Source organism: Pinus tabuliformis, chromosome X (genome assembly GCF_031772625.1).
Source record: "Pinus tabuliformis cultivar Carrire ecotype Pingquan chromosome X, CPIR1, whole genome shotgun sequence".
NCBI classification, from domain to species: domain Eukaryota; kingdom Viridiplantae; phylum Streptophyta; class Pinopsida; order Pinales; family Pinaceae; genus Pinus; species Pinus tabuliformis.
In genome coordinates, this window is record NC_142308.1 from 284,264,689 (window position 1) to 284,279,240 (window position 14,552).

Here is a 14,552-nt window from a genome sequence, read left to right on the forward strand (position 1 = left end):
TGAACAAGTACATGAAAGGAAATAGTAGTGATAAAATTTGTCTTTATTTCAATCAGAATCCTGAAAGAGGAGTAGGAAAATGGAATATTGCTCAATGATTGGAAGATATACATTTTGTCTTTTGTTAACAAAATAAGAACTATGATTAGGGTTGCAAAGAGACAGTTTGTATGTCCAAATATCCCTAGATTAACTAAACGTTAATCATTTTTTTTGTATTCATAACTCCCTTGGGAAATAACACTTTTATACCTCTGGTTAAATTGCATGAGAAAATAAAAAGAGATATATGAAAACCAAGGAACTTTTGTTATGCTAACAACGAGGGAAATAAAAGAGTATCTAGGACACATGGTCCTTTTAGTATTAAAGAACCATGAAATTTCCTGCAAAATTGGTAACTAAGACAATATAGGCACACGTCAAACATAACCAATATAAGCACACGTCAAACATAACCATGTATATATTTCTTAGTATCTGACCAAGAGCATTTTTCCCTTGTACATGAAAGCATGTTTTTTTTTTATTGTTACATTACAATAACATTAATTAGAATTCACTGGACATCAATTTTGAGCCGTAGCACATCCAAAGACCTTGTAGATGCCTATTACAAAACTCAATATATCTTGTGAAAAAAAGGCCCTAGAATTTTTTTTCAAAAAGAACAAGAGTAAAATTTCCATTTATGACTGGGCGGTTTACGTAGAAATGAGTTTCACATCATTATTGTTTTCCTAGTTTCTAGATTCAGTGACCTAGTGTAACAACTTGTAGCACACTACAAACAAAAGAAAAATAGAATAGCCCATAAGAAAGGCAACAAAATAAATTATTTGCAAAGGTACATGCTGCAACAAACACTAAGAGTTAAAAAACACAAAGCTTTTTTTGTAATTTTTTTAATTTTATTTATTGTTGTTTTGATTGGCGTAGATGATGAGTGCCTTATTGCACAATAATTATCTACGCCAAATAATTAATGGTGTTGGGTAGCTCTATCACCACTCAAAACATGTACAGCATGTTACATTCATGAGAATATACCCTTTTCACGTGAAGGGAGAATGACACTACTACATGTAGGGGGGTTTTAAGACAATATTTGAGTCAATTGTCTTAACTTAAGACAAAAAGAAACTTGTGTATTGTCTTAAATATTGTCTCTAAGTGGGTGTCTCAAAATATAATATCTCAAAAATTTGTCTCTATAAAGACAATATATAACACATATTATTATTGTCTCTATAAAGACAAGAATTATTGTCTATTAAGAGACAATTTGATTTGTCTCTCTAGAGACAATTTCATTTGTCTCTCTAGAGACAACTTCATTTGTGTCTCTTTAGAGACAATTACATTTTTGTCTTTTTAGAGACAATAGCTGAGATTAAAAACATATTGTCTCTATAGAGACAATATGTCCATAATTCAAACTATTGTCTTTCTAGAGACAATATAAAAAATTATTTAAAAAAAAAAAATAAAATCATTTTGAATTTTCTTTCAAAGTAGTTTTACATTCAAAGTTCACAAATAGTACTCGTGTATGAGAGAAACCACCACAGAAATTGTTGTCTGATAGAAACCAGTGCATATGGGTTATTAATATTACCTTTGTTTAGCAAGAGGGGATTCAATTCATTACTAAATTTACACCCAAGTTTTACTTTGTGTTCCAACAAAACCTGGCACCCCTGTAAATCTGTAGGTTTACTCTGCCAATTAAATAATAACAAGTTGTGTGTGTGGAGCGCTCAGTCCAGCATTCACATTTCCACACCAGTAATTACCAACATCACAATGCAGCATTCCATGCCTGACGTGGTTTTCTTCCAATAGACATGAAGACAAGCAACACTTCAGAAAATATTGCTCGAGAATTAAACATGTCAAACCAACAGCAGATAAAATGTGATGCTTAAGCAATAAAACGACATAGAACTATTTCCTTCAAAGCCAAAGTTACCCAACATTCGCATGAATATAAGTGATAAATATATAAAAGTGAGGATTGACAATTGATGTCCGAACACTCCTATAAAATCTAAATCACGCCAGCATTAATACAGAGCAGAAAATGCTTTCCTCCAAGACAACGTGAGCTTAACATGGCCACCCATATATAAATGCGATGTCCAGCTGGCATATTTAAGTACTCTCAACTTTTCAACAACATGCCATTTTACAAAGATTTAATATCTACTTCAAATGGGAGTCAGAAGTTTGGATTTAAGATGCTACCTTAGCTTTCATAAGCATTCCATCTCCCAATTTTACTATAGTTAAATAAGAATCTGTAGACTGTTGAATGGAAATGACTTTAGATTTAGACAATGTGAATCTTTATGCAGAAATCAATCGAGAGCCCAATTAATGAAATGGCGATACCTTTATGTGTTCGACAGACAACATACCCACAAGAATACCCAGGCAGGCTTGATAGCCATAGTTATCAACTATGTAAACCCATTTCAGAGTTAAAATAAATCCTCAGACATAGCTAGAATTTTTAGAGAAAGTTTTAACAAGCCATAATATGTTACAAGCAACAATCATCGCAACTAGCATTTCCCCGAACAGTACACAACGAAAGGCACTTGAGCATTCTTGAAACATTTGAAGAGTACAAAAAGTTCTTGTGCAAAATGTGCAAGAGTATATAATGGAAAAAATTGTCTTAGCATATAAAAATAGCTCTATAATGGAGTTGAACTAAGATACCTTAGCCAACTCCATCGATGAAAACATCTGCACAGTACCCAAATCACATATAGAGAGATGCGATAATGCTATTCTAAGCCCCAAATACAAATCAAAATTAAATGTTGGAACTCAAGAGCAAACTCCAATGATACAAAACTAATTGAATCCGCTAATCCCTAAATATGCAAAAAGCATACTAAAAAAGCTATTCAAAAGCATCATCATTGTCATCTGGAAGGGGTTGGGCCATAGCTGCTACAAGTTCTGCCTCATACCTAACAACATAAAAGATTGTAAGCCAAAGTTTCAATCTTTTAGAAATGGAACAAATTATTTCAATAAAAGTTAACAAAAAATAATAAGAAAATAGCATTCTACTTACTGCTGCTGGGTTGCAAGGTCTATCTGAACCTCAGGAGGAGCAAGAGCAGGTGACTCCACAAAATGAAGGTTTGGATCCCTATAAAAATAACCCATTATAGAATCAATGCAAATTTTTTAATATAACATTCATATTAGGGAGCATCAGAAACTAGATTAAAGGCTCACCCTGAGAGCTTCTGTGCCAAGTACAGGAATGGCTTCTCAAAGTTGTAGTTACTTTTTGCAGATATCTCATAGTACTGAAGATTCTTCTTTCTATGAAAAGTAACTTGCTTAGCTTTCACTTGCCTATTCTCACACACCTTGAAATTCACAAAGATATTTAGCTAATCGGTTCAGGCAGTTATGCCACCACACAATTAAGGAACCTTCATTTCTATTTAGAAATCCAACCCCTCTGTAAAACAGATACCTGCAAAGATCTTTGTGCCATGTTGGGACATTCTTGTAAGTCAATCGTGCAATAACATCAAACATGATAAGTTCACATTGCCCATGAATACTTCAACAAACAAAATCCCAATCAGTAAATAAGAATGAAGCAAATAAATGCTTAGACAGACTCAAAATTAGACGAGTGAATGGAATCAACTCAAGACCAACATTACTCAGTAATGGCTTGCAGCCTTTGGCCCGAGCCCCTTTCTTTAAGAGATATAGTTGTATATAATTAGAAAAAAAAAAAAAAACGTCTGCTTGTCGCAAACTGTATCGACACTAAGCTAAGGCAGAGATTATTGCAGGTTGTGTTAAGATGCGGTAGAGCATTTCCTCTGTAATAACGAAGGCCAAAAAGCGGAGTGGGGCAGCTGGAGACCTGCTCTGTGGACATTATCTAAGCCAAATGGAATACCCAAAAAGGAAAACTAGGTTTGGAATGGAATGGAACAACAAGTTGGTAGGGTTATTATCTTGTCTGCATGTTAACTCTTTCCAGCATAAAAGTATTAATAACCTAGAAGAAATCAGGAATTAATTCAAAAGAACACTGTGATTGAGGGGCAGGGTTCGGACCCTCTCAACAAGGGAGGTTGTAAGCTTAGGGGATAAGACCCTCTTCAATCAATTACATAAAACATCATATAAACTGTATAGGAATGTGTAGCTAAACCAAACAAAAAACATGACATAGATAAAAGCTGTGCAATACTATGAACTCATAAAACAAAAATGAGTACAAATTCCTGTACAGAAAGGCCGCAGTGCGGTAACCTTTAAACAAGCACAAACGAGGAAAAAATATTCTATCGTTAAAAGCAGTATACCCTCACAATAAATTATAGTCCAGTAAACAAGGAGCCTAATATGTCGTGAGAAAAATAAGCACAGGTGTGCGTTAAAATATATATACAGTTACAATTGTCCGAGCAGAGGAATTGCAGTCGGACATCCAAATTCAAGAGTCTAAAATTACATTTGTCATGTCCATGGTAACTGGAGCCTGGAGGGAACGAATAACCCTCCCCACCCTGGTTCAATCAAAAATAAATGTGACCTAGAGGGTTACCCTCCTCTAAACACAAGAAAAACTCTGAAGCAAAACAGACATAAACACGACCGGTAGGATTCCCCATACCTGGAACTCAGAACAGAATGGGGGTGGGGTTTTCCTTAGTCTTTAGGCCGTGTGAGGAATGGGTGCCTAATCTGTACAAGGAGAAACCCGAATAGCACATGTTAGACAACAATAGAAGTAATTCAAACTGTAGTAAAACGAAAACTCAAGGAATTTATCCTCGTGCTTGCTAAGACACTTACCACTAAAGAAAACTCCGGCCAACGAATGAACAACACTCGTTCCAGTGCTGTATGAGGACCCCATTGCTGAATAACCTTGCAGACGCATGATGCATGAGCATAATTGAGAAGTTTATCAGTAAATCAAAAAGAACGCATAGCCAAAAGGTTACAGAAGGAACAAGACATTGTGCGGTTATCTACTAGAAGGGTTTGGAAACGAATCCTCCAGCATCTGAACAGGGTCTGTGAGCTAGGCTCTCTGAGACGGAATGCATGGATTGAAATAGAGCAAAGCCGCAGAGAAAGTTCCCAAAAAAATGATCCCATCACCCAAGGCAAGCGTTAGTTTAGGCGGCAGCCCGCGGAGATGATCTGCCACCGTTGGATTACGAAGTGTGCCCTCCACCGTTGATGCAAGGCAAAACGACTGGACAACCTGCTAGCCTTGTACAGTATGAAGTAGAGTGGGAGATAATTCTCACAGTAATGGATAAGGGGTGCCACATGATGGCTAAAGGGAAAACGTAAAGTTGCCCCCGGAACCATTACTGCGTGGTTAACATGCATCCAAACCATACAGAGATTTTTATTAAAGTTAAAAAGCAATACATCAATCCCTTAAACCATACCCATATGACAATTGACGTGCATTAAGTGACATAAGGTAAATGAATCATAGGAAATTGTATATATAATTCCAAAGGGTAATCCCAGGTATGTAAAACGTTATGACTATATATATATATATATATATATATATATATATATATATATCATTTATTCTTGAGAAATGGGGTTATGACGGTACATCATGAGATTGTGGTCTTAACCAGATGTCTGGCGAGGCCAGGGGCTTGTTTGCCTCCTAACAGCTTTAGAGGCCAAAAAAGAAATCCAAACGCCTTGACTGTAGGTTTTCCAAAACCCAATGCAGATAAGGAAACGTCAACATTAAATGCTTTATCCTACTTCTATATGATATTTTCCTGGGGAGCTTATGCTTTCATAATAAATTTTATTGCAATACATGTTTTGTTATGTATCATCACTTGTTGTTCAAGTTGTGGTGTTGGGAAATTACATAATTCATAGTTTGCTGACTAATATTTTCTACGTGGAAATAATCCTTATACCCTCTCTTGGAGTGTTTTGTTTATTACATTGGCAAAAACATTGGTTTCATTAGTGGCAAATATTCACTTATGAAGGAAAATCTAGTTAATCCTCCTCCATATGCTTAAAGCAATCAACGGTGAACATTGTCGCATCCTCAACGTCGACGAAACCTCAAAAGCATCATATGCATGATGTTTATGCTAAGACGAGCCCCAAAATGCGATTTAGTCAAAGTCCAGAGTACTTCCAAAAGCCGAATCAAAACTGTCGTCAGTGTCAAAAATAGACTCAACAAAACCACTTATAGGAATTTGCTAAGAAAAGGTAAATAAGAGAGACAAAACTAGTGATAAAAAAAATTGTTGTTTTATAAACGCCGCCAATTTGCTAAATGCCAAATTATTTATCTGCCATATTGGTGAATTCTCCACATAGAAAGGTACAAGTATAAACATCACAACGCTGATGTCATTAAGAGATATATGATAATAAGGCAGAGAGAAAGATGTGTCGGGCACACGGGAAAATGTGAAAGATGAGAGACGAAGAGGCTGCTTTAAGGCAAGACGAGTTTTTAAAGAAAAAAACTTAATAGGTTGCATGTGTTAACCTTAATGCATTAAGGTTATTAAAATTAGTGCTTATATTTAACGGAAGTGATAACATACATATACATTAATATTAAAACAATATAATGGACACCATGTAATTCATATAACTAGTTAACATAACGTATATAATGGGTTGAGGTTATAATTAATATTCATAGATGACTATAATTTTTTATTAGGAAAAATAAGATTTATAGGATGTCGTATAATGAAAATATATTTAAATTAAATTTTAAAATTATAAGTAAAGGTTTATATATATATATATATATATATATATATATATATATATATATATATATCTATATAATGAGTGTTATTTTATATTATATAAAACATGTATTAAGTATAGTATAAAAATGACTCACCAAGTTTTAAGGAATGAGAAGGAATTTATATAATGTGGATTTAGTCATTTAATAAATTAGATAATAGAGATTAAATTTGTTTAATTATTATTAGTCCCTGCCTGGGACTCTTAGCGATCGATCGTTCGTTGAATGCCTATTAATCTCTTGTTTGACCAAAAAATATTGCTGTACATCACAACTTTAACCAAAGTTTTCATATTACAAAATAATATAAAATTTATTATGTAATTTTTGATTGGACAACAAAGTTGGGGGTCTTATTGCGGGCTTCGCAGTTTTCAAGACATTATGTTCAGGGTAAAAATAAGATATCCAAAGTTTTCAAAGATGAAAAGTTTTTGTTATCCAAAGTTTTCAGAGATAAACATACATGGTGCTTCGTGCTATCAATAGTGGAAGAAAAAACGTTTTCCATGAAAATTATATATGGGTACAGACTTATTGAGGCAATGTACATTAGAGCCATATCGGTGGACCAGAATACCCGGTGGAATGTGAAAATTGGAGTCTGGGTCGTGGAAATTTGACGTTTTGTGGAACAATTTTTTATTCTCAAATGTATTTGAGGGTGAACAAAAATTACTTTAAATTTGAGGTCCAATTATTTAGGGTGCGCGTCATAAATGAGTAGTTTATCAATAAGTAATTTATAGACGAAGATAATGGAAGTTATATAAACGTAAGAAAATTCGTAGTGTCAGGTTTTAGTTTTACATTGTTGTTATATATTTGTTAAACTATGTCTTTAATAATTATAAAATTTTGAAAATGTGTTTTATTCATATTTATTAAAAATGAGAATTTATTGTATATAAGTATATTTGATGATAATAGTTGAATTTTTCTTATTCATTATTTCTTTAGTAATAAACTTTCCCATTAGTAAGCAAAAGAAGTATGGTTGATGGTAGATTGCATTCTTAAGGTTTAGAAATTGTTTTCCTTATTTAATATTAATGTGTATATGTGAAATAAACAATTATAAATAACCAAACATCCTTTAAATGGCATGTAAAGATACAAAAATTAAATTCTATAATTACATATATTTTAAGATAGTGTGATTTAACATGTATGCCATGTTATTCTATAGTGTTAATTGCAAATAATGTTTACATAAATTTTATAGTAAATATTTAATTTGTAATAAATATCTTAAAATATTTTTAATAATAATTATAAATTAAAAATATTTTCAATTATAATTACAAATCAGAGATCAAGATTTATTTTAAAAATAATTATAAATTGATTAATTAAAAAAATGTTATATCAACCTAAATTATAATTTTTTCCTTATAATATTAATAATATATAAAATTGTAACAAAATCTATTTACAAATTATAAATTTCTATAATAAAATGAAATTAAATTTTATAATTAAAAATCTTTTTACTTAATTTTATTTAATTTATATATTAATTTTATTTATTATAGTAATTATGGTTATTTTTAAAATTTTATTTATTTATTTAAATATTAACCGTATAACATCTTGGTACTAATATTCTTGTGGACCCTTTATTCAGCCAATTATATAAGAATTAAATTCAATCAAAATTAATTATGATATTTCATTTTTACATTTGGCAAAGATAAATTAAAAATTATGATAAAGATTATATAATTAAATTAAAAATTATGATAAGTTTTTATGATTTGGTGCATAGAGTGCATTTTTATTAATTTTAAAATATATATATATATATATATATATATATATATATATATATATATGATATTTTCATAATATAAATATAACTATAGGATAAATTATTATAAATTATTAATTGTTTTAAAATATTAAAATTATTTTAGATAAATAATATTTATTTATTTTATTTTTTAAATTAAATTTTAGTTAGATTTATTAATTCAAATTGAAATTATATATAAATGAAAATTCTATAGATATGATGAAATTTGGAATTTGGTCTAGGTGGATGGAAACTTTTCTATAGTCTTGAAGTAAATTAAAATACCATTCATTATTATTTTATTTTTAGGTGTTGTCCTTCTCTAATTGACATAACTTTATGTTTGGAGCATCACTTTTATAAATTGTGGTGATTTTCAAGAATCACTTAAATCTCAATATGTTTTTGCTGCTATAGGACCAAACTAAAGAAAAAATTATTATGCTTTCTTTTTTTAAAAATTACTTCTTTTAATATATCTCTCAATTATTATGCAAAATGAGAATTTATTGTACATGTATACATTTGATAATAATAGTTGATCTTTTTCTATCCATTATTTTTACCATCAGTAAGCCGAAGAAATATGGTTGATCCTCAAGGTTTAGGAAATTTATTTCCTATTTTAACATCAATGTGAATATGTGAAATAAATAATTATAAATAACCAAGCATATTTTAAATGGCATACAAGGATGCAAAAATTAAATTTCATAATTACATATATTTTAAGATAGTGTAGTTTAACATATATGTCATGTTATTATTATATAATGTTTCATTGCAAATCAAGTCTTAAAATAAATTAAAATATCATTCATTATTTGTTTGTCCTAAGTTTTTGCTACCTGTTCTCCGTGTCTTGCATGCAGTGTCCTGCATCTTGCAAGTGCCATGTCATGCATGCAGTGTCCTGCATCCTTCAAGTGCCAGTTGTTTGCATATGCAGAGGCGTCCACAGTGGTCTACAAATGCCTTGTCCGGAGTGCGAAGTAAGTTCAGAGCAGAGAGTGTCGAGCAGTAGAGTGTGGAGCAGCTAGTTTGAGGAGCAGAGGAGCAGAGAGCGTCAAGGAGCTTCACCTTTACAACTTGTAAGTTCCCAGACCGAACGAAGCATTTCCCATCTAATGTAATATTCACCATAAAAAAATGTTGAATTTCTACAAACGTTTAACATGGTTATTTGATGGCATGTAACTCTTTGCACTGTTCCCTTTGTCTATTCATGGTAATAGTTTTGCTTCTATAGTTTTCTGATTTCATATTTAAGGTTTGTCCATATGCTTATGTTTCTAACCTTCTATCATAGCAGACAATGTATCAAACATTCCAAAATCCCAAGCCTTTTGCGGTAAATAGTATCATCTTTCTATTTCGAAAAGAGTTATTATTGAAAATATGCATTATTAACCTTTGCAAGCCTGACTATGAACGGAAAATCTCTTTTATTCTGAAATTTGGTGGTTTTATTTGAAGTTTTATGAGTCTTTCCAAGTATTGTTTAGTGTCATAATCTGCATTGTTGAATCCAGATTTAATTTTCCACTCTAGGATTGCAGACCTAAGTGCATGATTTGGAATGAGGAACTTATTGTCTAGGGTCTAGTTAGTCATTGGGGACGTATTCATCTTGTTTTCAAGCAAAGTGTTGATGGTGCTTTACTCGTATTTGAAACCATCAGCCGTGATATGGGGATCGTCCATGACCTCCTGCATACAATAAGGCCAACATAGTTTCAGTATTAGAAACCGGACAATTTTTAATGGACAGATGTTTAGGAGTCATGCACATTCAGTTCTGTCCACATAGTTAAATGAGGACAACCTCTAATGCAGATGGGTACTTTAATTTCAACTTAGATTATTATAGTCATTAACCCTTTCTTTAAAGGAAGTCTGGATGAGCACATTGGGTTTGGGTTTTGGTTTGACAGTGAAGAGTGTATTGCTAAGGTACTTTATGTAATAGGTTACTGGTTCCAATTTATGTAATAGGTTACTGGTTCCAATTCCTATAAGTATTGATTTACAATATAAGTACTGATTTACAATAGAAAAAAGAAAAAAACCTAAATAAAAACACTCCATGCGATAAGTCATGGGTTCCGGTCCCCATAAATACTGATAAAAAGAAACATGGATGAAAAAAACTAACCTGAAGTATAGGACAAAAGAAATGCTTTGGAGGCATAGCATCCATTTCCTCTTTGATATGTCTGGTTTGAACATATCGCTGCTTAGATTCAGGCGCTTTCTGTGCTTTCTTTTTCACTTCTGATTCTATTCTGGCTCTTATCTCTGCGTCTCTTTTGTGTTGCTCCTCCCTTTCAGCAAGTTAAACATCAGCCCTTCAATGTACTACCTGGTGCCATAATGGCATACCTGATATTCAATTCGACTGTAGTTTTTATGATAGGATAGGCAGATAGACTCACCATGATGTTTGCCTTCATTGCTTCTTGCCTGGCAATAGCATATAACATGCCTTGAGTCCGCTCTAACTCAAGTTTCAGCCTTTCTACCTCCATCATAATATTCTGCTCATCAAATAAATAATCAAAATAGATCAGACCAAACCCATTACATGCCAAGTCCACATGCTGTGAAAAAAATTTCAGCGAGAAACAAAATTATATAAAAATGAAATCAAATTCATCTGGCTCATATTCTGTGGGTTTCCAGGGAGCGCTTGTCAGTGCCGTGTTTTGTTGTGCGCGGCAAATCAAGGAGTCAATTGGGTGTGACGGCTGGTGGAATAAGCTTATTTTCTCAGCCCTTCTTCTGTCAACCCTTGTTTCCTCAGCAACGATTGTCGTCGTCCTTTACGAATTCGTGGAGCAATTCGAGTTGCTCAAACCTGACTGCAACTTCGACAAGAACGCAATTCCCTAATCGACAGCTGCCTTCAAGATGGAAGATTGACGGGGAGTTGACGATTTCTGCTGTCCAACTACAGAGGAGGGTTCGCTGTATCTGGAGATCGCAGGGAATCATATTGGTGGGTACTAAGATGTGGATTTCTTGTGATTTTAATCGCTTTCTCAGCATGTCTCCTCTTCCTCTTCTTCTGCACCTGTCTGCTAGGCCCATAACATTTCCAATTTTGTAAAGTAGATATACCTATTTTCATTTGTCGTTTCAGTCGGCGTTAGAGTTTACTTCTTGAATTAATTTGTGAATCTGGATGGGTAGTCCAAGTGATTGAATCTCTGTCAGGTTTTTGGCCCTGAGGGTGTGCGTGGGTTCAATTTTCCCTAGCTCCATAGGGTCAGCAAAGGCGCAGGTTCAATTCTGCTTGAGTGCATCAGATTCAGGATCCGCTAAGCGTGAGGCCCCTTAGGGTGGGCCCGCATAGGGGTTATTACAAGAAAACCAAAGAAAACGTGTTGCGGTTTTAATCAACCTCTTGGATTTTGTCGTTCTAGCGGGTTTAGGGTTTATTCGAAAAAATGTGTGGCCTTATATTTACATTAATAAATCAATAACACGGTTGCCTAAACAGTCTGTCTTGAGACTTTGACAAAATAAGTTATTTTCTCAAATTCAGATACGGTACGCGATTCATTTGGTCCGTGGAGATGACTAAATAAATTTTATTATTCACTTTTAGTCAAATTCAATTGTAGTACATAATTTATTTAGTTGTCACGATTATTGTTACAAATTAAAGAAAATAAAGTGTGCCATTGCTTAGACGTGTTTTCCTCAACTTCTTAGGCTTCCTGCCGAGTCGTGATTAATTTTCGGAAGCGTCAATAAAAAATATTCAAAGGCTGTGGTCCCTATTTATATGTGGATAGATTGGAACATCCAAAGATCATAAAATCGATCAGGTACACGCATGTTCTTTTTTATAATTATTTTATATAATTATGTAGAATAACTATAATATAGGTTTAGTAGATTTAATGATTATAAATATATGTTTTTTTGAAAAAGTAAATTAATATAAATTTATACAAAATAAAAAAATAAAATAAAAATGGTAAAAAAAATTATTAATATAATTTTATTGCGTTTAATAATTAACACTCATATAATTTTATTAATAAACCTAATTGATATATCACTATTAATAAACCTAATTTTATTAAGTGCTGTATGTAGCCAGTAGTCCCTGCCGGGGTCTGTCAGAAGGTCTACGTTCCGGATGGCATACGCGCCGAAATTTTTTCGAAATTATTTTTAAATGATTTGTATTACTTATAGTACAATACTCAAATCGTAAGAGTAATTTTTTATTTTGTAATAAAAAGATGTTCGAAATTGTTTTCAAATTATTTTTGCAGATTTGTTTTTAAACAAAGATGTCGGTCGAAATTGTTTTCAAATTATTTTTGCAGATTTGTTTTTAAACGAATTGTATTGGTCAGAGTACAATGTTGAAATCATAAGGGAAGTAATTTTTTTTATTTTTTAATAAATATGTCTTGTCTATTGTTGGCAAAGCAGTGGTGGTATAACCATGAATGGGCAATCCAATATAGTTATTGAATTAATTGTTCATTCTGAAATACAATACACTATATAAGACATTGAACTTTGTTGGTCATTATGAAATACACGATGTAATTAGTGAATTAATTGTTCATTCTCAAATACATGATATAAGACACTGAAGTTGTTATTCATAATCCGTTCATTCTGAAATACATGATATAAGACGTTGAACTTGTTATTCATAACTCGTTCATTCTGGAATACATGATATAAGATGTTGAACTGGATGTTCATAATGAAAGACATAAAAATAGATGGTTTTATGATAATAAAAAAACTAACATTCACGAATGTGATTTTATTGTTATAATATTTCCTTGTAGTTAAGGCCTATTACTTAAAAACTTAAATTTTTCGAAATCCCTAGAACATGGTTTTCACTTAAGAGCGTGTGAAATGTTACGAGTAAAAAAATATTGTAGGTATATTCAAATAAGTATATGGGAATAGTATACTTTCATTAATTAAAAATTAATAAATTTATTATATTTTTCTTTATTATTTTTATTTAAATAAATTTTTAACTATAAATTATTATATATATATAATTTATTTGATAAATAATTTAATATAAAATTATTTTTCAAATATTTTAATGTATAAAAAAAATATATATATATAATTTTTTAAATTTTAATTAATCAATAATTATAATTATAGATAAATAATAAAGAGTTAAATTTTACAAAATATTGATAAAATATTTTAGTAATTTAAAAGTTTTTTACTTTTCACTTTAATTAAAAAATAATATAATTAATTAAAAAAAACTCTAAAAAATAAGAATTAGTATATTTAATATAAAGTAGTTGTTAGAGGTTTTCATTATATTAAATAAACTAATTATAATAACAAAATTTTAATAGATTTATAAAAGATAGGGTTAAGAATTGCTATAAAGATATTATATATTTATAAAATAGTTAAGAGTGTATTTAATAATTTTAAATATATTAAATAAATTTATAATATTGCAAAAATGGAATAAAGATAAAGAATTAAGAAATTGTTATAAAATATGATTTATGTAAAAAGAAAAAGAAAATGTTAAGAGTATATTTATAATAATTATGTTAAATAAAATAAATCATAATATTGGAAAATTTTAAATAGTAATAAAGAGATAGGGAACTATAAATAGTAAAATCTTGATTCAACAAATATACAAAATGATACATCAAAAAGATATGCATATGAAACACAACATTGTAATCTATTTATACTTATTTAGTCTTTAGGAGAAACATAGCATCATAGAAATGCTTATAGCAGTATCTAACTAAGCAATTTTTATAGGCAAAAACAGATACTGCCAATTAAAGTATCAATTGAAGATCTCAATAGTCGTAGAATTGGGCAGCGATTTGTTGGAGACATAATGGTTGTCTATACTGCATTCCTTGATAAAGCAAACAAATCACG

The 14,552-nt window shown here is 31.2% G+C and overlaps 1 protein-coding gene across 1 annotated transcript; it reads right to left on the reverse strand.

The window, feature by feature from the left end:
* Positions 1-2,914: 2,914 nt before the first annotated feature.
* LOC149139508 (GTP-binding nuclear protein Ran1B-like) lies at positions 2,915-11,158 on the reverse strand. Its single transcript, XM_089450748.1, has 7 exons — positions 11,013-11,158; positions 10,786-10,954; positions 10,294-10,340; positions 3,487-3,595; positions 3,259-3,395; positions 3,092-3,169; positions 2,915-2,984 (listed from the first exon to the last, which is right to left on the reverse strand). Exons 1-7 carry the CDS (start codon positions 11,156-11,158, stop codon positions 2,915-2,917), a joined length of 756 nt encoding a protein of 251 aa, XP_089306874.1.
* Between the last annotated feature and the right edge of the window lie 3,394 nt (positions 11,159-14,552).